The 25441-nt window shown below is 43.2% G+C and overlaps 1 protein-coding gene and 1 long non-coding RNA gene across 5 annotated transcripts in view; one reads left to right on the top strand and one right to left on the bottom strand.

Moving 5' to 3' along the window:
* LOC137347773 (uncharacterized) overlaps nt 1-21513 on the top strand; it is a 52674-nt gene extending 31161 nt beyond the window's left edge. The window contains exon 3 of the long non-coding RNA XR_010969019.1: nt 20211-21513. This is a non-coding gene — a long non-coding RNA (uncharacterized lncRNA). The remainder of the gene's footprint in view (nt 1-20210) is intronic.
* abca2 (ATP-binding cassette, sub-family A (ABC1), member 2) overlaps nt 1-25441 on the bottom strand; it is a 585325-nt gene that overhangs the window by 230876 nt on the left and 329008 nt on the right. For all 4 annotated transcript variants that reach the window (XM_068012728.1, XM_068012729.1, XM_068012727.1 and 1 more), the window contains 2 exons: nt 19282-19598; nt 13555-13714 (listed from right to left, as the gene is read on the bottom strand). In XM_068012728.1, the coding sequence (XP_067868829.1) occupies nt 13555-13714; nt 19282-19598 (477 nt within the window). The remainder of the gene's footprint in view (nt 1-13554; nt 13715-19281; nt 19599-25441) is intronic.

Consider the following 25441-nt stretch of genomic DNA (forward strand, 5'->3'; position numbering starts at 1 on the left):
TATCTATTCAACTTTCTCGATGTATCACATGCTACCATATTATTTCCTTATCTTCGGAAAGCAAAAGAATAAACACACTATCTGACTGTGGTGATGTTTATACAATACTGGACTAATTTACTGAACCATGTAAAGAAAATGAATGGTAGTGAGACCAAAAATTTTTACATTAGTTATATACTTAACTATAGCTCCTTGAGATATGGAAACCAACAGAAGTTACTCCTCCCAGGCTAAAACTCAATGAAAAAGCTAGATCTGAATCAAGGCCTGAAATTAATCTTACATGGTGGTTTCGCTACTGATCAGCAACAGAATCTATGGCTTCCACCATGTCTGATGGCTTCTGAATAAACGCCAATTTGGAGCAAGCCAGCCAGAGTAACTTTCAGAGTCCTTTGAAGATAGATTGGAACAAGGGAAATTAAAAACATGTCTCTCAAACTCAAGCAGAGTTGCCAAATGTGTATTTTATAAAGATCCACTTATTTGAATTGAATGGGTGTATTCCCTTCCTGCATGGGCAGAGATTCTGCTCCAAAACACTTCAGACACATTGTGAGGCATTTCCTCATCCAAGAACAGTGGCAGCAATGCAGACTCACATATCAAAGCCTCCCGCAACTACACATTATCTCTGTCCTGAAGTGTATATCAGCCAGAATGGACCAATTCCTATAACTGAACCAAAGGTTTCAATTCTGCATGTACTGTAACAATAAAGAAAGGAGCCAATGGCAGAGGATAACTTAGAGAATAAATTTTGGTCACATCTAATGTTTTTATTTTTGAATGGAATTATTAGGAAGTATTTGTTAATTTTTGGTGGCAAGACAAGCTTCAAAACATTTTGCCATGGATTCACTTGTTTCAGGTTCCCTTCCCTAAGTACACTCAATAGCTCATTTACGGGTGGGATAATAATCCAGAAACCAGGAATTGCTTTGTACTGTAAATTTTTTTTTTAGAGATACAGCACTGAAACAGGCCCTTCGGCCCACCGAGTCTGTGCCGACCATCAACCACCCAGTTATACTAATCCTACACTAATCCCATATTCCTACCACATCCCCACTTGTCCCTATATTTCCCTACCACCTACCTATACTAGGGGCAATTTATAATGGCCAATTAACCTATCAACCTGCAAGTCTTTTGGCATGTGGGAGGAAACCGGAGCACCCGGAGGAAACCCACGCAGACACAGGGAGAACTTGCAAACTCCACACAGGCAGTACCCAGAATTGAACCCGGGTCACTGGAGCTGTGAGGCTGCTGTGCTAACCACTGCGCCACTGTGCCGCCCAGTTTAAATTGGCACAGTTTAAAACTGACACATCAGTCAACCAGAGCCACCTCAACAACTGGCCTTATCTTGAGCTGTTTCCCTTGGGCACAGCGTGCCAATAGTGTTAACCGACAAGGAAACCTCTGCTAAAGTACCAAGTATTCATGCCCATATGTTATTGAATTAGAATTAGAATATTACAGCGCAGTACAGGCCCTTCGGCCCTCGATGTTGCGCCGACCTGTGAAACCATCTGACCTACACTATTCCATTTTCATCCATATATCTATCCAATGACCACTTAAAATGCCCTTAAAGTTGGCGAATCTACTACTGCTGCAGGCAGGGCGTTCCACGCCCTTACTACTCTCTGAGTAAAGAAACTACCTCTCACATCTGTCCTATATCTATCACCCCTCAACTTGAAGCTATGTCCCCTCGTGTTTGCCATCACCATCCGAGGAAAAAGAGTCTCACTATCCACCCTGTCCAGCCCTCTGATTATCTTATATGTCTCTATTAAGTCACCTCTCCTCCTCCTTCTCTCCAACGAAAACAACCTCAAGTCCCTCAGCCTTTCCTCGTAAGACCTTCCCTCCATACCAGGCAACATCCTAGTAAATCTCCTCTGCACCCTTTCCATAGCTTCCACATCCTTCCTATAATGCGGTGACCAGAACTGCACGCAATACTCCAGGTGCGGTCTCACCAGAGTTTTGTACAGCTGCAGCATGACCTCGTGGCTCCGAAACTCGATCCCCCTACTAATAAAAGCTAACACACCATATGCCTTCTTAACAGCCCTATTAACCTGGTTAGCAACCTTCAGGGATTTATGCACCTGGACACCAAGATCTCTCTGTTCATCTACACTACCAAGAATCTTCCCATTAGCCCAGTACTCTGCATTCCTGTTACTCCTTCCAAACTCCATTTGCCATCTCTCAGCCCAGCTCTGCAGCCTATCTATGTCCCTCTGTACCCTACAACATCCTTCGGCACTATCCACAACTCCACCGACCTTAGTGTCATCTGCAAATTTACTAACCCACCCTTCTACACCCTCTTCCAGGTCATTTATAAAAATGACAAACAGCAGTGGCCCCAAAACAGATCCTTGCGGTACACCACTAGTAACTAAACTCCAGGATGAACATTTGCCATCAACCACCACCCTCTGTCTTCTTTCAGCTAGCCAATTTCTGATCCAAAACTCTAAATCACCTTCAACCCCATACTTCCGTATTTTCTGCAATAGCCTACCGTGGGGAACCTTATCAAACGCCTTACTGAAATCCATATACACCACATCCACTGCTTTACCCTCATCCACCTGTTTGGTCACCTTCTCGAAAAACTCAATAAGGTTTGTGAGGCACGACCTACCCGTCACAAAACCGTGCTGACTATCTCTAATGAACTTATTCTTTTCAAGATGATTATAAATCCTGTCTCTTATAACCTTTTCCAACATTTTACCCACAACCGAAGTAAAGCTCACAGGTCTATAATTACCAGGGCTGTCTCTACTCCCCTTCTTGAACAAGGGGACAACATTTGCTATCCTCCAGTCTTCCGGCACTATACCTGTCGACAATGACGACATAAAGATCAAGGACAAAGGCTCTGCAATCTCCTCCCTAGCTTCCCAGAGAATCCTAGGATAAATCCCATCTGGCCCAGGGAACTTATCTATTTTCACACTTTCCAAAATTGCTAACACCTCCTCCTTGTGAACCTCAATCCCATCTAGCCTAGTAGCCTGAATCTCAGTATTCTCAACAACATTTTCTTTCTCTACTGTAAATACTGACGCAAAATATTCATTTAACACTTCCCCTATCTCCTCTGATTCCACACACAACTTCCCACTACTATCCTTGATTGGCCCTAATCTAACTCTAGTCATTCTTTTATTCCTGATATACCTATAGAAAGCCTTAGGGTTTTCCCTGATCCTATCCACCAATGACTTCTCGTGTCCTCTCCTTGCTCTTCTTAGCTCTCCCTTTAGATCCTTCCTGGCTAGCTTGTAGCTCTCAAGCGCCCTAACTGAGCCTTCACGTCTCATCCTAACATAAGCCGCCTTCTTCCTCTCGACAAGCGCTTCAACTTCTTTAGTAAACCACGGCTCCCTCGCACGACAACTTCCTCCCTGCCTCACAGGTACATACTTATCAAGGACACACAGTAGCTGCTCCTTGAATAAGCTCCACATTTCGATTGTTCCCATCCCCTGCAGTTTCCTTCCCCATCCTACGCATCCTAAATCTTGCCTAATCGCATCATAATTTCCTTTCCCCCAGCTATAATTCTTGCCCTGCGGTTCACCCTCGGGACAGGAGAGACAACCCACTGTCACGTAAAATTCCATTTTGTTTCCCTGAGTATTCAAATACCTAGGGGTAGAGTTTCCTGCTTTGGGAAAAATTGACGATTCTGCCACAAAATTGCACTTAAAATTCTGCCCATTTTGAATAGTGTTTCTTTTCCCTCCCAAATTTGCACTCAATCTAATTTGTATATCGCTGAATGCAGAACCTGCCACGAACTACCACAGTGTTTTAAAACATTTTGTTTTTTATCATTTTGCTTTTTATTAGAATTAAAAGCTGGCAAGTCCCCAGGTCCTGATGGACTTCATCCTAGGGTCTTAAAAGAAGTGGCTGCTGAGATAGTAGATGCATTGGTTTTAACGTTCCATCAGAGGTGCCATCAGATTGGAAAATAGCGAATGTGACTCCTCTATTCAAGAAAAGAGGGAGACAGAAAGCAGGAAACTACAGGCCAGTTAGCTTAACATCTGTCTAGAGAAAATGCTGGAATCTATTTTTAAAGAGGTTACAGCAGGGCACTTAGAAAATCTCAATGTAATCAGGCAGAGTCAACATAGTTTTGTGAAAGGGAAATCATGTTTGACAAACTTATTAGAGTTCTTTGAAGAAGTAACAAACAGCATGGATAAAGGGGAACCTGTGGATATGCTATACTTAGATTTCCAGAAGGCATTTGACAAGGTGCTACATCAAAGGTTATTAAGCAAAGTAAAAGCTCATGGTATTGGGGGCATGGATAGAAGATTGGGTTATCTAACAGGAAACGGAGAGTAGGCATAAATGTTTCATTTTCAGGTTGCCAAGATGTAACGAATGGAGTACCACAGGGATCAGTGCTGGGACCTCAACTATCTACAATTTATATCAATGACTTGGATGAAGGGACCGTATGTATAGTTGTTAAATTTGTTGATGACACAAAGATAGGTAGGAGAGTAAGATATGAAGAGGATCTGGATGTCCTGGTGCATAAATCACAAAAGGTTGATCTGTAGATATAGCAAGTGATTAGGAAGGCAAATGGAATGTTGTTATTTATTGCAAGGGGAATGGAATATAAAAGTAGGGCTGTTTTGCGACTATTGTATAGGGTATTGGTGAGACCACATTTGGAATACTGTGTACAGTTTTGGTCTCCTTATTTGAGAAAGGATATAAATGCATTACAGGCAGTTCAGAAGAGGTTCACTCGGCTGATACCTGGGATGGGAGGGGGTGTTATCGTATGAAGAAAAGTTGTACAGGTTGGGTCTGTATCGATTGGAGTTTAGAAGAATGAGAGGTGATCTTATTGAAACATATAAAATCCTGAGGGGTCTTGACAGGGTGGATGCTGAAAGAATGTTTCCCCTTGTGGGACAGACTAGAACTAGGGGACACAGTTTAAAAATAAGGGGTTGCCTGTTTAAGATAGAGATGAGGAGAATTTTTTTCTCTCAGAGGGTTGTGAGTCTTTGGCACTCTCCCCCAGAAAGCAGTGAAGGCAGGGTCACTGAATATATTTAAGGCAGAGGTAGATAAATTCTTGACTAACAAGGGAATCAAAGGGCATCAGGGGTAGGTGGGAAAGTGGAGTCGAGCTACAATCAGCTCAGCCATGATCTTAAATGGTGGAGCAGGCTTGAATGGCCAACTCCTGCTCGTAATCACTGGCTCCAGCACAAAATTCCACCATTCTAGAAAGTGTTTTACTCCACCCTGAGTTTCCATTCAAACCTATTTGTACATCACCGAATACAAAATCTGCCATGAACCAACACAATCGGGCAACACTTTGAAACTTCTTTAAAAATTTTACTTTAAAAAAAATCCCCTGAAGCATTTAAGAGTGGTTACCTGGTGCAGTTTGATTAATAAGCTGAAAATGAGTTTATCACAAAAAAAAAATCAGCATTTATAATCAGTGTCAATCCATCAGCTGTGAGTAACCCGATTTTAAATCACTGAAGATGACTTTTAAAACACACACAGAACTATTTGCTCATTAAATTGGGGGACCGTAGTCAGTTTCTTAGTGAATTAAAAAACAGATTACATTTAGATTTAGAGATACAGCACTGAAACAGGCCCTTCGGCCCACCGAGTCTGTGCCAACCATTAACCACCCATTTATACTAATCCTACACTAATCCCATATTCCTACCACATCCTCACCTGTCCCTATGTTCCCCTGCCACCTACATATACTAGGGGCAATTTATAATGGCCAATTTACCTATCAACCTGCAAGTCTTTTTGGCTGTGGGAGGAAACTGGAGTACCCGGAGGAAACCCACGCAGACACAGGGAGAACTTGCAAACTCCACACAGGCAGCACCCAGAATTGAACCCGGATCGCTGGAGCTGTGAGGCTGCAGTGCTAACCACAATCCTTTAAAACTTTCCTAATGTTCCTTGCGCCCAAAATATCCAGCTTAAGTTTTACAGCCTCTTCAAAGGACTGTAAGCAAATGCATTTAGCAGAAACTCACAATGATGATTAATTCACCCTGCGGGCGCTGAGCATTCTGCAATCTTTTGAGCCAGTTACACCAGTTTCACGTGAATTTTGCAGAAAAACCCAGTACCACCAAGTAAAAACTCCAATCCATAGTCTCTAGCCTTTTTAAAAGAGTCCTGTATTCATTAAAATTCCTAGCAAACAAATGGAAAAGTTTGCCAAACACTCAAGATGGTGACATTAAATATAGTAAAATGTGTCATGATGTTAGTCAGAAAGGTTTGCCAGCACTTTATCAAGCTATTGCCCATTTCATTACTGACCCCTCTAATCTGTATAAAGGCTAAGTTATCAATATTTCTACATTTAAAAGTTACTATGAAAATCATTTAAAATGACTTAGACCATCTATGCTTTAAGGAACTCCACAATGTATTGCATCACTTCTGTTCCTGTGCTGACTGTGTTGCTGTCTGTCAGTGATGCTGAGGGAAAAATACATTATGAAAAAGCTTTGCAAGCTTGAAAGTCCATTTTGTTTGATACACATGCAGTGCAAAGGGCTTTCTCACATAGCAGAATGTAATGCACTCAGAAGTAATACTTCATTAGCTTGTCAACTGCATCCCACCAGCCAAAAAGTTCATAACAGTTAAGAAACCAAGTCTTGACAGAGGTACAGGATTCTGAAAGAACAGGAAGAGACGGGGAGGGAAGAAACCGAGACAGGGACAGAGCAACAGAGGACAAGATAAGGAGAGGGAGAGACTGAGACAGGGACAGAGCAACAGAGGGCAAGAAAGGGAAGGGGGAGAGACGGGGAGAGGAAGAAACGGTAAGAGGAGAGAGGCTAAGATGGAAACAGCAAGAGACGGCGAGAGAAAGAGAGAGCGAGAGAGTGACATACACACAGTCAGATAGACATAGGAAAAGAGGATAGTGTGCATTAAGTTAACCTACTTTTGACATCGCTGGCACTATCAGTTCCTGTGCCAATAATGAGTTACGTATCCCTATGTCATACTGTGGTTTATTTTTTAACAATTCACCACCTCTCAATGTGTATCCTTTTATGGAACTCTCGTGAAGCAAGTATCAATGTTTGCAGAACCACCTGGTTCAACTTTTGCTCTAATTTCATCCACTTAACTTCCAGTACATTCTGCATTTTAAAAACGTCACCAATGTCAAGTGTATCCACTTACACTGATAACACTCTGGAACGGGAAATAAGAGCTAAGAGTTGTTTTTTTTGCTTTAAGTACTCAGTCCAAGTGTTTTCTTCCTATTAGCTGCTTTTTTATATACAGCTCATAGTTGGTGATTGAAGTATTTTCAGCCTCTTAAAGGCTAAATGTAATTACTGACTCCACTCTACTCTATGCATATGAACAGACTGAATCCTATGCTGCTCAAAGGTTAAAAGTAGCTCCTTCTCTCCCTCTGCTGCCAATCATTTTGTCACTTCCACCATTAAAACCGCTCCGTCAGGAAACCAGTTATAATGGCTTTTGCCATTTCATAAAATAACATTGGAACCAGCAAATAAAATTGAAATTTAGGAAGTAGCCTGTAACGTTGAATTCCCCTTTGTTGAACAAGTTGACTGTAATTTGAAAAGAAGCTTATACAAATCAGTGAAAATAATTATCATGGGAACTTTGGATTCAAATTCTTGTCGGTTGTTCCAGCCTCAGATAATGTTCTATGCATATTCCTGGCCAAATCCAGATTGCCTAAACAAATCAGGCCTCCCTACATTAAAACAGTGCTTCTAATGTACTTCATCGGGTGTAAAGTGCTTGGGATGTCCTGGGGACTTGAAAGGTGCTACATAAAAGAAAATCCTTACCTACACTTACCTTCAATATTGATCGAAATTATGTGAAGACATTAAGTTCTGGTTTCAGAAGCTAATTGGGTTTCCTTCAGGATTCTTGCAAGCTGTCAGGTGTAACACAGACCAGAAGGGCCTCAGCACAGAAAATATTATTGAGGAATTTTGCTGATGTTGCTATTCGGTGCCTCACTGGAATGTTTTTGAAAATGCCATAGAGAGATACAGCACCGAAACAGGCCCTTTGGCCCACCGAGTCCTAGCCGACCATCAACCACCTATTTATACTAATCCTACATGAATCCCATTTTTTCCTCTCACATCCCCACCTTCCCTCAATTCTCCTACCACCTATCTACACTAGGGGCAATTTTTTACAATGGCCAATTTACCTATCAACCCACAAGTCTTTGGCATGTGGGAGGAAACCGGAGCACCCGGAGGAAACCCACACGGTCACAGGGAGAACTTGCAAACTCCGCGCAGGCAATACCCAGAACTGAACCCAGGTCGCTGCAGCTGTGAGGTTGCGGTGCGAACCACTGCGCCACTGTGCCGCACGTGTATGGTGAATGGCACGCACGCACGCCATCTACCACCACCACTCCCCCACCCCTCACCAAAACAAACTCCTAAGAAGGATCTGTTCAATCTGTATCTGCTGAGGACCAAGTCTGAGGGTTATAGACAACATTGCTTGATTTCTCCAGCACACACCCTTCACCTCCCATGAAGAGATAAGGGAAGAAAATTAGTGTTCCCTAAAGTAGATGATCAGCACCTGTTGTACCAGGAAAGTCATGAAATAACAATCATAAATAGGCTCTAGATAAAACCAGTCTGATATGCTGAAAGGCCTTTTCTTGTTTTGGACTTCTCATGTCAGGACTGGACTTAGCTGTGATGGCCTCCATGAAAAATGGTTTGCCAACCCTCATGGTCATGCCTTACACATGGAAACTGGCTTTTTGACAGAGTTTTCAAAGGGCAGCCAACGCTCATTGCATGCTCGCACTCTCTCCCCACCTTCGGTGGGTTGGGGGCGGGGAGTGATATCTAAGAGTATTTCTGAACCAATGTAATTTTTGAACTCTCTACTACAGCATGCCACTGTCAGGGTGGCTGCTGGGGAGGGGCAAAGACTGCCAGATGTTACAACTCAGATAGCCAGGCGATGATGGATAGAACTGGAGCCTTGTCTTTATACACTACAAGCTTTTATTTACAGAGACACACGTTACATATTGTGCACCTCCAATCCAGCAGTCACAGTTTCTGCCTACTCCTGTGTATATGAGCACACGTGAGCACATCTGAGTACATCACCTGAATATAATTAACACCTAATCCATACAATTAACATCAGGCACTTTCCTTTGGAATGTGAGTTGTCAAAAAAAGTCCAAAGAAATATTTCCAAGATGACGCAGAGGTGGCCTGATTCCTGGTTCTACAATGCTCCTAAAATGGTTGTGTGACAGGAGTGCACTGTGATTCACAATGGATTTTCTTTCTGTCTCTTTAGGGAACACCTGGAGCCAAATTTTCAAATGGCCGCAGAGGCAGGACCAAAGGTGATGGTCCCACAATTTCCCCCATCGGCAGGCATGTTGGTCTCCCACCATGGTCCTTCCAGGCCATTTTAATTCCAGGAGGTTCGGGTGAGGGGGTGGGGAGGGATGGTGGAGAAAGCGGGCTACCCGCCCGCAAGTGGTGGGTAGCCTATTAGGCCAATTGAGTGGACTATTATGGCCAGTCAGCAAAAACGATGCCCCCCACCACTCTCCACCCCCCCCCCCCCCCCTTAACTGAGGCCAAAGCACGGTCAAGGGACAGAGGATGCCTCCTGGTGGTAGATTGGGGAGGGATGGATGTGTGCTGGTGCTCTATCCACCTAAGGAACCCCGCACCCACCATGGCCATCAGGCCACTACTGTGGCCGCTGGCTGTCCAGTGGAGGGGCTTCCCCTAGCAGCTGTAGCCTTTTAAATGATCAAAATTTTCACATCTCTTCAGAGTCTGCCTCCATTTTGAGGCTCCCAATTGTTTGCCCTCCTACGTACATTGGCAGCTCCCAATTCTGACTGTACAGCTGCCCATGTGTCATTTCTGCAGAGCCTCCTAATGAACCTCCAGTCTCAGAAGCACGCCCTCCATCTTTAACTGGATGGAAAGCGGTGCCCTGGCCACTAATTGGCCCAATCTTCAAAAATTATGTCGGATGTCAGGCACCAACACAATGTCGGCCAGGACCTGGAAGTTCACCTGACGTTGGGGCCCGACCCCAGACAAAAATTTCAGCTCCTGGTCTCCACTTGGCATTGCACTGACTGCCTAGTCTTAATCAGGAACTTCACATATGACTTCCTCTTACCTACCCCTTCAAATAATTATTCCGTTAGCTACTGTTTATATGTCAGGAAAGAAACACAACAGAAAGATATTTTGTGACAACACTGAGGCAAACTGGACACGACAATTGAGATGGAGAGACACAAGCCAAGACAGACTGGAGGGAATCTAAGCAATGCAGCCTTGGCTTAGTGGGTTGCACTCTTGCCTGAGTTCGAACATTATAATTTCAAGCCCTAATACTGAGATTTGAGCACATCATCCAGGCTGGCACTCCAGTGCAGTGATTGTGCTTTGGATCATCCTGAGGTGAGGAAAGGTATTATATTCCATGCAATTTTTTTTTTCTTTCTTAAAGATCAACCTGTCTCCTATACCCTTATCATTGCCTTATTTGAGATTTCCTTGTTGATTATAGTGTCAATTATATCTTTGACAATTAAGCACACTTTCTGTTTAAGTGTGAGATTATTTAATGAAAAATAAAACAGAATAAAATTCCAGTGCTTCTGGCAATACAAGAAACGCACAGAGCAGAACATTATTCAGTAATTATTAAGCTTCTGCTTCAGAATAATTCAGCAGTTCTCTTGATTGCTCAGCGAGTTTATTCAAGAAACAACTTTGCCACACAGACCAGAAAAAGCCAGGACTGATCCCCAGTTTAGATTTAGATGGCCTTAGTTGGGGTAGCAAAAAGTGAGAAGTACAATTAGCCTCAATGCCTTTTGGTAGGGAAAGGACAACTGGCCAATGTTTCCCATTCATTGTCAGTATCCAATGACTCCTACTGATGAGGAACTTCAGTTATGAAGATAGATTGGAGATTTTGGGACTGTTTTCCTTGAAGAGAAGGCTGAGAGGAGATTTGATGGTATTCAAAATCATGAGAGGTCTGGACAGAGTGGATAGGGAAAAACTGCTCCTGCTCGTGAAAGGATTGAGAGCGAAAGGGCACAGATTTAAAGTGATTGGCAAAAGAAGCAAAAGCGACATGAGGAAAAACTTTTTCATGCAGTGAGTAGTTAAAGTCTGGAATGCACTGTCTGAGAGTGTGGTGGAGGCAGGTTCAATCGAGATCTTCAAAAGGGAGTTAGATTGTTACCTGAAAAGGAAGAATGTGCAGGGTTATGGCGAGAAGGTGGGGGAATGGCATTAGGTGAATTGCTTATTTGTAGAGCCGGTGTGGACACGATGGGCCGAATGGCTTCCTTCAGCACTGTAACAAATCTGCAATTCTGTAATACATCTGTGTGGACATTAGCCCTTCAATAGCATAGCCTGCCAAAATTCACTGTCAAGGTCATAAACATATAATGGCCACGAGGGTGACGTAACTGGAGGGCAATTTTACTCAAGCAAAGAACTATATCTTTAGAATATTGGACAAAAAAAATCAGTACTGGGGAAAAGATACAGATCACCAAAAATACAAGAAAAGCAGAAACAAGGAAAGGTCAGCCAACTCATTGAGCATGGCCAGTATATCTGCATCTAAATGGCCGGTGGATCCTGGGGGATGTGTCCCCCAGTCAATGCAGTGTCCTGGAAATAGTTTGACTGGCTCTGGGGTTCGGAGAGGAATTTCACAGACATTTTTTCTAAATTGGCCGAAGTTTTTTTGTTATCTTCCAGAAGATTGTGTGGTTGGGACGTACACACAATCTCCCTCCCTCCCAAGTGGCTGGCCAATATTCCCTCTGTTCAACACTGACTGCAGTTTTCTTCTGCAGACTAACATCCAAAAACAATTATATTCACCAAGCAGGGAGATTTTCATCTCGTCAGTCCGGACTAGATTTGAACAAAGGTCTTAGAAGTGAAATAGTAGTTCAATATCTCACTGTGTAATATAGGTCTCTCAATCAGTTTTTTTTAATTCAAAAATAAATCCATTTCATTTTATTCTATATATAAAGGTTATTTTTGAAAATATGAAATTAAACCTTGTTGAGTGTTTCTCAAGCATAATGTAATGCTTCCACAGTATAAATAGGAGAAATAATGTGTTTATTACTCTTGGATAATTGTAAAATGAACAGAACAAATGGTACCCTATGTGATATTGATTTTTATTTTATATGGAAATGGTCTACATAACTTATTTTGCCTGCAGTAGAAGTTAGTCTTCCCCACTCACAAAGCTTAAATCAATATCACAGCTGTCACCATCTATGATTAGCATCTTATACTCAGCAGCCTTTGCTAATTTATGGAGAATAATTGTACGCCTGATTTTTTAAAAATCTACTGTCTAAAATAAACTTTGCATTACTAGTAAGGAATGATCATCCAAAATCTATTAATTCTGCTTACCTTGTGTTCACGGCAGATTAGCAATAAGCATTTATTAATTTCAGTGATTTAGCAGTCAACGTTGAGCGGGTATTTTGCTCAATTGTCTAGTAGTGCTTAAATTTCAAAATCACTGGCAGACCTCCCAGATGTGGACTGACATCAGCTGTAAGGTTTCTCAGTAGGTGAGTGTCTACATGCAACCAAATCAGCACCAGTATGATTGCTTCACAAAAGGATGAAAAAAACCTCAAAGTACTGCAGTTGTACTAGATTTTGAATAATCGCAGGGCAAATTTAAAATACAATTTTCATGTTAAATGTGCTAACACGGTAAACAAAAAAAGGGCTGAAATTTTGTACGTGCCACTTCCTGTCTCGATTACTGGAGCTTTGATGGCTCACATCAATCTCTTAGTCCCAAGCACTACCAGTTATCTGCAGGGACTGGAGTAGCTGGGATTGTCCTCCTGAGAGAAGAGATTAAGAGGAGATTTAATAGAGTTATTCTTAAATTATAGGGGGTTTTGAAAGAGTAAATAAGGAAAAGCTGTTTCTACTGGCAGTAGGGTTGGTAACCAGAGGACCAGATTTGAGGTAATTGGCAGAAGGACTGGAGGGGAGAAATATTTATAAGCAGTGAGTTGTTATGAGCTGGAATGCACTGCCTGAAAGGGATGTGAAAGGAGATTCAATAGCAAATTTCAAAAGGGAATTGGATATACTTGAAAAGGAAAAGATAACTTGGTTATGGGGAAAGAGGAAGAGAGTGAGTCTAATGGATAACTCTTTCAAAAAGCTGACAGGTATGATAGGCTGAACTGCCTCCTTCTGTGCTGTAAAATTCTGTGGTACAGTGTGGCACTCCTGGAGCACTGTGCATCAGTTATGGCTAAGCATAAACCCTGAACCATTCTTTCTGTCAACTGAGAGAAATTAGAATAGACTCAAGATGTGGGGGTTCAGGTTTCATGACTTGTAATTGGTAGCTTTGCCGGGCTCTCACCTTTTCTATGACTTTGTCCACTTCTGTACCAACTGGTGAATAAAGAATTTTGGGATTAGTGGTCATGAGGTGCACCAGTAATCCCAGGTTGCGTTGCTCCTTGCTGGTGAAGCCCAGCGAGCTCATGTTTCCCTGCTTCAGTGCCTCAGGTTCTATCGTTCTGGAGCAAATGAGAGAGAAAAATAAGTGAAACGGTTTAGTCCTGTCATTGTGAGGAAAGCAGCAACAGATTATTAAAAATAATAATGAAAATTACTTCTGGAGTACTTATTCCAGTCATCAGTTCTGGGTAAAATTCTGACAAAATCAGATTTGCTTTAAAGCCACCAGTTAAAACAGAGGCTGGAATGTTACACGCCCCCACGCCCCTGCAGAAGCAGGCTGGGGGGGTGGGGGGCAGGAAAATTGAGTGGGAGGTGTGGAGTGCTGTTCCCATCACCTTCCTGCCCCCGCTGCAATATTATGCCACTTAAGGGTCTCCTCCTGCTGCCACTGGAATATTACCAGCGGCGGGTAGGCAGTTCAGTAACTCAGAAGGCCACCAGGTTTTACCAGGCGGACCACCTTGTGGGCTGTGGGGGGTGGGGGGGCCTCCTGTGCCTGTTGGAAGGTCCCCCCCACAGCACAAGCCATCCCACTGAAGCACCTCCTGACACCCACAACCCACCCCCCGCCCCTTCCGGAGCCCAGCCAATTGTCCCCGGCGAGACCCCACACTTACCTGTATTCCGGGGCCTTGTCCATGTTGCTGGTCCTGGCTGGATGCAGTCCCAACAGTGGCTACTGCTCCCAGTGGCGCTACTGGGACTGAAGAGTTGCCGGTCCGCTAATTGGCCAGCAGCTTTCATAGGCAGGACTTCCTGCCTCAGGACAATTAAATGCTTGGGCCATGTAAAAATACAGCGTGGCTTCCAGGCCCCGATGGGCAGGGCCTCTAGCCCAATGTAAAGTTCCGGCCAGAATGGTTTTCTTTATAAGCAGGAGGGATCTCTGGCCATTGAAAACAACTTCAGGGCAACAGGTGTCCAATTGAGAACAAATGGAAATGCACTTGGGCCCTAGAAACAGCAAGTTCCATAGACTCACACTAGATCAAAGAGGTGATAACTTACTTTATCAAAAGGTTATTCCAAGTACATTTTCCTAATTTCAAGAGTAATTTTTTTTGTTGGTAAGAAAAGTACAGCAAAGGGCATGTCAGAGTTTGGGATTCTTTTGCTATTTTTCCATGTTAAGGACTTGGATTTGAGCTCTGTCAAAGTGTTTTCAGCTAAAGCTTGCCTAAAAGGGCTTAAATTCTCAAGTCAATCTGACAATGGTTGTGAATCCATAGGCAGACAAATTGTACTTAATATGCACAGTAGAAAGTTGTTTCACTTGGAGACCAATCAATCGACAATTCGTTAGTCATGTTTGATTATTCAGAAAAACACTTTGCTGTTCAAAAATCCTTTTGATCTCTATTGATCAGTGCGAAGGACTTTTGAAAATGACATACACCAAAAATGTCAATCAAGCAGCAGCAGTCTTCACATTGATCCTGAGGCAATAGGATGAGGTGCAGAGAGATTGGTCTCATAAACTGAGAAAGACAATCTACTGAAGTGGGTTAAGTGCATTCGCTTTCTTTATCATTGTATCACTTGTTAAGCAATTCTCACCAAACTCTTCATTTTCTATATTTTACCGAGTGGATGATCCACCTCGGCCTCTTTCTGGAGTCCCCAGTATCACAGATGCCAGTCTTCAGCCAATTCAAATCACTCCATGTGATATCAAGAAATGATTGAAGGCACTGAATACTGCAAAGGCTATGGTCCGTCACAACATTCCGGCAATAGTACTGAAGACCTGTGCTCCAGAACTTGCCGCACCCCTAGCCAAGCTGTTCCAGTACGCTACAACACTGGCATCTACAAGGCTATGTGGAAAATTGCAAAGGTATGTCCTGTACTAAAATAGCAGGACAAATCCCACCGGCGCAATTACCGCCCCATCAGTCTACTCTTGATCATCAGTAAAGTGATGGGAGGTGTCATCGACAGTGCTATCAAGCGGCACTTGCTTAGCAATAACCTGCTCAGTTTGGGTTCTGCCAGGGCCATTCAGCTCCTGATCTCATTACAGCCTTGGTTCAAACATGGACAAAAGAGCTGAACTCAAGAGGTGAGGTGAGAATAACTGCCTTTGACATCAAGGCAGCATTTGACTGAGTATGGCATCAAGGAGCCCAAGCAAAACTGGAATCGGGGAAAGCTCTCCGCTGGTTGCAATTGTAGCTAGTGCAAAGGAAGATGGTTGTGGTTGTTGGAGGTCAATCATCTCAGCTTCAGGACATCACTGCAGGAGTTCCTCAGGGTAGGCCCAACCAACTTCAGCTGCTTTATCAATGACCTTTCAATAATAAGGTCAGAAGTGGGGATGTTCGCTGATGGTTGCACAATGTTCAGCACCATTCATGATTCCTCAGATACTGAGGCATAATGTGCAGAAATGCAACAAGACTTGGACAATATCGAGACTTGGGCTGATAAGTGGCAATTAACATTCGCGCCACACAAGTGCCAGGCAATGACCATTTCCAACAAGAGAGAATCTAACCATCTCCTCTTGGCATTCAATGGCATTATGATCGCTGAACCCCCCACTATCAACATCCTGGGGGTTATCATTGACCTGAACTGGAGTAGCCACATCAATACTGTGGCTACAAGGGCATCTCAGAGGCTAGGTATCCTGAGGCGAGGAACTCACCTCCTGACTCCCCAAAGTCTGTCCACCATCTACAAGGCACAAGTCAGGAGCGTGATGGAATAATCTCCACTTGTCTGGATGGGTGCAGCACCAACAACACTCAAGAAGCTCAACACAATCCAGGACAAAGCAGCCCACTTGATTAGTACCCCATTCACAAACAGTCACTCCCTCCACCACCAACACACAGTGGCAGCATTGTGTATCATCTACACGATGTACTGCAGCAACGCACCAAGGCTACTCAGGCAGCACCTTCCAAACCCACAACCTCTACCATCTCGAAGGACAAGGGCAGCAGATGCGTGGGAACACCGCCACCTGCATGTTTCCCTCCAAGTCACACACCATCCTGATTTGAAACTATATCGCCGTTCCTTCACTGTCGCTGGGTCAAAATCCTGGAACTCTCTTCCTAATAGCACTGTGGGTGTACCTACCCCACATGGACTGCAGCAGTTCAAGAAGGCAGCTCACCACCACCTTCTCAAGGGCAATTAGGGATGGGCAATAAATGCTGGACTGGCCAGCAACGCCCACATCCCACGAAACAAATAAAAAAAAGTCCGCCTCCACCTCCACCTCGTCTATAGCTTGATGCACTGCCTGGAACCCATCTGCTTCAGCATGGAGAGACTGGTCAATTCCATCCAGTGACTTGTGGGGTCCAACATGATGCAGCGTCTGATGACTGAGGTTGCAGTTTCCAATGCAGTCACTGTAGCTTGCTTGGAATGGCAATCTGGACAGCTTCTCAGACAAGTACTGCAGGGCACCTGCTGACCAGTCAGGGCATCTAAACCTCTGCTTGAGAAACCCAATAGTTTGCTCAGTGATATTCCTGGTGGCTGAGTGACTCTCATTGTATGAGTGCTCAGATTGGGGGTTTCTCAGAGGAATTATCAAAGGATATCCCTCGTTACCTAATAGTCAGCCATTGTGTTGGGCACAAAGATCTGTAGCACAGATGGCAGTCTGATAGTAAACACATTATGGAAGCTTCCTGGATAGCAGGCGTTCACCTGCATGATGAGCTGTCAGTTGTCACAGACAAGCTGTACACTGAGGGAGTGGAACACCTCCGAGTTTAAATAAGGAATTCGCATGGCCACATGTGTACAGTCCCTGGGCCATGGAGAAACCCGCAATCCTGTCAAATCCTACAGCTCTCTGCCTCTGATCTTCTCTGGCAATAGGGAATGATATACAATCATTCTTCAGAGTGTATATAGCCACAGAGACCCCCCTTATGAAAAAGCTCAGAGGTTTGTGAGATCTGACTTACATCACCAGGAAAGGTCCAGGAGCATAAAAAAGTGTTACTATGAGCTTGACTGTCACAGGCAATGCAATCCTGGCTTTGCAATGACGTCTGAGTCTTCAATCCGCAAGGCCACTGCTCTGTGATGACCTCCTTGATAAAGTACAGCCTCCTGATGCCTTGGGTCATGTGTATGTACAACAGTTCTCTCTGAAGACCATGGGTGGATAGGGCCTCCTATTGAGAGCCCTCCTCACTCTCCTGTCACTCTCTCCGACTGTTCTGCCAGGCCTCATCTCTTCCTCCCATTCCTCATGTAGCCAAGGGGGACCCCTAGCAAGATACGCATGACCAAGCACTCACTTTTTGTAAGGTGTCCAATATAAGAATAGCATTACACCCACTCTTTTAGGTGAAGTCCTGAGAAAATTTCCAGGAAAAGCATTGATTGGGTGTTGGTGAAATCTTGACTAAGTGTCCCAGGAGGTCTCTCACTTTGTCTCAAAAATCCTTTTCAAACGTGGTGTAGTCAGTCAATCTCAATCAGCAAGAGAACACTGAATGTTGAGCATGGCTTTAAGTAGTGTTCAAAATCCTTAGCTACGACTTGTTTACTCCTGTACAGCTATTTGCTGTTAGGAAAGGTCGCTAAATGAAACTTTACCATCAGAGTGGTGTGCAGCCTCTTAAATGAGCACTAACAGGCAATTTCATTGTCAATCTTCCCCTTAATAATCCTCTGGGTGACCACTCCTAGTGCCTCTTTTCCTCCTCCCATTCCTCACATAGAGCAAAGGGGACCCCTCGCAAGATACCCATGACCAACTACTCCCTTTCAACTCCTTTACCAAGATGCTGTTTTGCACTAAACGCAGGGTAAAATGGCACTGTAGCTTAAGATCTTGGCCACCTCAGTGACTTTTTAGCACCTAAAGTATCCAGCGAAAATTGTCCCATGCTCTGTTAAAATGAAAAAGCACCCTACCTGGGATGGGGTGGAGGGGTAGCATTGGGGTGTTTGGCATGCTTTCCTGGTATATTTTTCCAAAGTTGAAGAATATTGGAGTGGCATCGTGAGCTCGATCCCTAGTGGACAACGCCAATTGTGAGTAAGTGGGTTTACTTCACTAACTTTCTACACGATGAGTTTGCTGATCTAACTAAAATTCTAAATCATCACAAACTGATACCTCTTAGCAGTCTATTCTACAGTGCCACTGTCAGAGAGGAGTCTCCAGTCTGTCCTCTTATCGACTGAAGGTTCACGCCACAAGAGTTCAAGTGAGTTAGGAGGGAAATAAAGAAACAGTAGCTTGAATTTATATCCTTGCCCCAACTGAAATTTTTTTTTCTATATTATGCATTGATAATTTCTTAGAAAAATAGTGGTTTATCCAAATACAACATTGGAAATAATGCATTTTATCTCATGTCAGAACACAGGATAGAAAGTGTCAGTAGTACTGAATGTGCAAAGGGAAATGGGAGGAGGTGGTGTTTAAGCCCAATGCTGACGTGCACATTAATCAACTATGTCTCTGCGATAAGCTGAACTGAAGCCAACTCTGAAGAGATGGATGCTGAGTGAGGGACAATGGAATATGCAATTTGGCCCATGAATGAACGAGTGACTGATAAAGTCAAAAATTGGTTATGAAAGTCTTTCTCATATCAATTTCTCAGTACCAGGATTACGTCAGCTTGAAGTTTACCTGTTATTCCCACAGAGGATTGGCTGAAGGCCAGCCCAGAGCTGGACAAAGGCTGAAAACTGGGTGTGAGGATTCTCCTTCTCAGGCTCCTCTTCCTCCTCCGCTGTGGCATTGGCGGCAGTGAAGTTGCCATTCCAGCTGGTACTATTGGCAGCAGTCGGTGGGCTTTTGCCAGCGCAGGCCCCCTTTGGGAGCAGTCTGGCAAGTCCTGATAAGGCATCCACATCTTTCAAAATTTTTTCCACCTCAATGAGGTCTTCAAGTAAGGCCTGAAGGTGAAGCTGAATGGCTGTGCTGTTCACCTCATTCAACTTGAGCTGCATAGGGGAAATAGAAAGAATTACACTACAGCAGCAGTAGATTATAGCCAGCATGGTAGTTATTCACAATGCACAACATACCACAAGGAGCAGCTACAAGGTGATGCTAAGTGGCAATGAGAATTAATATTTCAGCTTTGATATTTCAGGTTGTTTAGCCAATTCTCTTCCATTTCTGCACATTGAAATGTATTTTTTTTGCAAACTCCAATGTCAGATGCTTACTAAAATGACACAAGATTGGTCACCATTTAGGACTTGGTTGAATTATGAGCCATCTACTGTTGACCAGGTGCCCCTGCAGAGTACAGTAACAAATCAAAATCTTGCAAATCCAAGCAACTTTTCTTTTTGGTCAAACCCTAATTGTATGAAAAATATCAATTCCAGTTTACAGAATTACAATAAATCCACATCTCCAACATGTATCCTTCAACAGGTTAAGTATGCATGTAAGTTAATCCTTTATTTGTGTTTAAAATTAGACAAGAGTCAATATAAGCACAATAAATATCTATTATAGTGTCTAACCCATGATCCAATATAGATTTTTGTTTAGCTATTCACAATTTTCCCTCCTCATCCAGTCTCCCTTTTGTCTTCATACAGCCGGGTTCTGTAGGAAGCCTGAATACAGGCCTTTCCACAACATCAAAGACCAATGCAAAGCTCATGAAAATCAAAGCAGACCAGCAAAGAAGCAGTGTGATGGTGAAAAATCTCTTTGTAGGGAAATTGTGTGCTAAAATACAAACTGGTACCACTCCACTTTACCAACTATTTCTTGAAGCCATGTTATCAAGCAACTGGGTAGTGGCATTCTCTGGCTATCTGAATGAATTCCTCAAAATGATAACATTAAAAGACATTTGAAAGCAGTTATTGCTAGTCCTGATTTCTAGACCAGCTTTAAATGAAAACCACAGATTTTTTGCAACAGGTTATACATTATGAATAACCACAAGGGATGTTGCAGTCAATAATCTGCAGAATAATGGATGGCCAGGACGAGTTACAAACATATCAAGCAGGTTTGGGTGCCAGTAGGTGGAACAGTAGCTCCACACAGGATCAAAACAATGGAACAACCTGCACATCTGGAATACATTCCCGACTGCCTTTGTGGTTTTCTTTAGCTATCAGCTTGCCCCCTTGTTTGCTGTGGAATGGAGAAATGGGGGACAGAGAAGGATGGCCCTGCAAACATTACAGAATTGTTATTTGCACACTCTGATGTGTTAATGTGCTGTTTACAAGCTTATATTATATACAGCAACATTAGTTATTGGATTCGATTCAGGTCCAGCAACCTCATTACAAATTTAAGTTTTCAATGATGACACCATCCACACATCAATTCAATGGAGTGTCCTTGCTCTGAATGGTCAACTGAGAGCAGTCTACAACACGAGAGGCCAAATTTCAATTTGTTTTCCCCATTGTAAACACAACCACTAGGAGGTTGTGAGTCAGAGGCAGGGTGGAAGTGATTGATTGGGAAGTTAATCGAATTTCTGAGATCAATTGACAACACCTCAAGTTTACTCTCACTATCTATGATATTATCTGAATCCCTTGAGACTTCCTTGTAATTGCTCCCACGCATGAAATTCTCGACATGCATTTTGCAGAAAATATAGGGTAGCCAAGTTTATTTTGAGTTGTAAGTACTCAGACCACCAGGTGATGGAGCATCAATACACATGCTTCCCCAAAAGGGGTGGTGGGACATAGTTTGCGCTAGTGAAGTCCCACATGCAGGCAGGATTTAATGGAGCCTCGCTTTAATGGGTGACCTCCTCACTTGGCGGGGGGAAGAGGCCCTTGAGTGGTTGATAAGCCTCTTAAGGGCCTCGATTGGCCTCTGGGCAGGAAGGTTGTCGTAAGCCTATCCTGCCCTCCCACCACAATTCTATGGGCACCCCACCCCCGCCTCCCAGCCTGCCTCTACGTGGCCAATTAAATCCAGCCCACTGATTTCTTGGCTGCAACTCAGTTTTCATTGGTGCAAAAGCACTGCAATTCATTGGGTTTCAGGGTTAAAGTCTCCAGAAAATCAGAGTATAAAATTCCTGTAGCCATATGGTGTGAAATTACTACTTTATTAGAATGTACATTTGAGATGTGAAGATTTGTAAATGTATGTCTTTTTTCCAAGAATATCTTTACGAAAGATTGCAGCAGTTGTATCAGTTCATCCAGAGCAGGCCTGCACAAGAGGTTTAATTAGCTCTAACGCCATGTTCTATTTACATGGTGTACAGAAGTGATTATTATGAAGATATTTACTTAATGGTCCCAGGGATGAGAGATTACAGTTACGTGGATAGACTGGAGAAGCTGGGGTTGTTCTCCTTAGAGCAGAAAAGGCGAAGAGGAGATTTGATAGAGGCATTTAAAACCATGAAGGGTTTTGATAGATTAAGTAAAGAGAAACTGATTCCAATAGCAGAAGCATCAGTAGCAAGAGGCCATAGATTTAAGGTGATTGGTAAAAGAACCAGAGGCGAAATAAGGAAAAACATTTCTACACGAGTGGTTAGGTTTTGGAATTCACTGCCTGATAGGGTGGTGGATACAGATTCAATAGTAGCCTTCAAAAGTAAATTGAATAAATACTCGAAGGATAAAAATTGCAGTGATATGGGGAAAGAGTGGGGTAGAATAGTGGGGTAGTGGGGCTAACTGGATAGCTCTTCGAAAAAGCCAGTACACGCGGGATGGGACGAACGACCTCCTCCATTCTCAATCTCAGCTGTGCCACTGTACAAAGAGGCAAAGTGAAGATTGGGAGAGTCCCCTGCAAGTCGCCCAAGCATATCTCTGCAGTTCCTTTCACAGCAGTATTGTTGCAGGGTCCAGGAATACATCACCCAACCTTCTCAGTTGTGGAGAGGCCGGCAAAATCTTAGAAAGAGGAAGAGGAGAAGAATATCTCAAAGAGGAAGAAGTCTCACATTTAACAAAAATTAACATCTTATCCTGCCAAGCTGATTGGTTATGGTACTTTCAACCATCCTTTTTTCCCTTTTTCACTCAATTGCATTCTGCTTTGTGCTGTTTGCACAGTTTTATTCAGTATTAAACTGAGCTGTTAGCAGCTTTTGGACTAGTATTAGTGAAGCAGCCTGGCAATGTGCTACAGCCCTGGGATTTTAAACATAGGAACAAAGGGTTACTGAGTCGCTTTTGCACATTTTACACCTTGCCAAAAGGCAATATTATCACCAAAGTATTGCTGGTAGTCCTTAAAAGTGAAAAAGGCAGCTGGGCATACAAGCTGATCTCTCACCACTGGGACCTGTATCTGAGTCCAGAACAGGTTGATGGGTTTAAGGGTCCATCTTTGTCACTGGAAGTGCACCTGCTTAAGTAAGTCTGGAACAGTGACGATCCAGATTACAAAGAATTCCCAGCACAAAACTGTTAATAATTCAATGTTCTTTGGTCGTACATAGGAAATCACATTTAGAGAAGTCATAACAGTATCGGGCATGATGTCCTGAGGTTATGAACTGCTTTCCAGCTCGGACTACCCGAATCAATTAGAGCATAGGTGTTGAGGGCACATCCAAGTACATGTATTTTGTCTCTAGCTATGCAATGCAGTGCCTAAACTATGAGACCTTTTGTTGATAATGGATTGGAAAAGGTACAATATTCTATAATTAGCACTAGTAAAATCAATTAATACATTTTATGAATATAAGGTAATGCATGTGTGAGGTTCACAGTACTTTATGAGTTGCTCTAGTTTGATCTGTCAGATAGGAATCCATCGTACCCCTGCTGCTGCCCCTCCCCATCCCACCATCTCCCCACCCGCATTCACCTCTGTGAGCTACAAAAAGTCTTCTCCTGATTCAATTGCCAGGGAATTATGTTATGGAGTAGGTAGCTCCCCTTGTTTCAATTTCCTCTTCCTCTCTCTAGCTCAGAACCAACTGATGCACAGTTTTTCTTTTAATCAGTTGGTGCCTGACATGAGTGAAACTGCCCACCAACACGCTAAATCTCCAAATCAAGCTATTGAAAGATACACAGATAGAGTTTCTGTTTTCCCATGATGCACGCTCTACTTCGGCAAGCCTGGAGAAACTTAGGACTGGCTGGCAGAGCCAAAGTTTAGGATGTTTAAGCCAGCAAAAACCATGCAATGTACCTTGGCAGCACACTGGTAAATTTCCTATTACTTTCCAGCTCGGGCTACCCTAATCAATTCGAGCATAAGTTTGCCAGAGAGTCTAAGATGAGTGGGGAAAAAATCCAGCTTCTCTGTTGCAGGCATACTCCTTGATGTTCCATTAGCAAGCCATGCTAGCTGGTAATCATTAACAATACCTTTGAGTGCTGTGGACCTTCCGAGTCTGCTACAGAGGGTTGAATTTGGTTTCCAAACTTCCAATACCCCGGGTATTACCTTAATCCCAAAAGAGCCTGTTTGCTTTCCTCCCCCGCCCAGAAAGATATAAAAATTGGTTGTTAGATAACTGACAATTACAGCTTTGAACAGTCACCAAGTGAAGGAAGAAAGATTTGCATTTATAAGGTGCCTTTCATGACCTCAGAACATGCCAAAGTGCTTTAATGCTATTGAAATACTTCTGAAGTGCAATCACTGTTGTACTGTAGGGAAACACAGCCGCTAATTTATACACAGCGAGATGTGCCAAATAGTAATGTGATACTCTGTTTTAGTGATGTTGTTTGATGGATAGATATTGGCCAGGACATTGGAGAAAACTCTTCTTCAGAATAATACCATGGGATCTTTTACATCCACCTGAAATGACAGTTTAGCGCCGCATGTAAAAGACAGCACCTCTGACAGTGCAGCACTCCCTCAGTATTGCAAAGAAGCATTAGCCTGGATTTTGTGCTCAAGTCTCTGGAGCAGGACTTGAGCTGACGACCTTCTGACTTAGAAAAAAAGAGTGCTACTACTGAGCCATGGCTTACATGCATGGATAGGAGCTATCAGAAGCACTGCAGAAGCTACATGGTGAGTAGCACCACTCACCATAAAATGCGTGAGCACACTGTCACTGCATGGACACACACCATACTTCATATAGATCCAGTCCCTCGCTTTGTGGCAGACAATATCCTTATTGTGGTTGAGCACCTTGATAGCGCCGTGGCCATCAACAGAATAGCTGTCATTCATTGTTATGAGGCCAGATTCAGTGCTGCACCAGACAGTCAACTAACCAATTATCCAATGTGTATGCTGCAGGTAAAGTTAAATGATATTCCTCCACCAATGCCCTCAGCGTACAGTAAAAAGTTTTCATTTAGGTGATGAATGGCTTGTGAGACGGGGAAGTGTCCAGCAGGAATGCTATATAAGTGCACCAGGGAATTAATATACGACCATATAGCAGCGATGACAATGTATTTGGCATATATTCCCAAATATAGAGTTTTGTGTCTGAGCTTGAGAGCTCAAACATAGATTCAAAGAAAGTATAGATTTTAATCCCATTGACTTCAAAGTTAAAAAATAAATGACTTTAAAATAAGTGAAGGGCAACGCACCTTACTGCATGCTTTATCAGCTTTGTAAGGCATTTATCCTGTCGAAGGAAATGGCCATGGGTAAGAAACAAACAGGCACTAAAATGTTTCAGGGGGTGTGGGCAGAAACAGAAAGCTGCAGGCAGTTTGTAACTTGAGAGTAACCTGTTGAATTCAGTTCCCACTTCCAGCAAGTTATAGTGGAAAGAAATTGAGTTGAAGGATGCAGGAAAAGGACTAAGTAATGAAGTACGTAGCGAGATACCTTGCTCCAAAGAGATTTGGCGCGATGTCTAGGCTGACTTGTGATGACTTGGCTGAGG

The sequence above is a fragment of the Heterodontus francisci genome, chromosome 32, assembly GCF_036365525.1.
Source record: "Heterodontus francisci isolate sHetFra1 chromosome 32, sHetFra1.hap1, whole genome shotgun sequence".
Taxonomy (NCBI): domain Eukaryota; kingdom Metazoa; phylum Chordata; class Chondrichthyes; order Heterodontiformes; family Heterodontidae; genus Heterodontus; species Heterodontus francisci.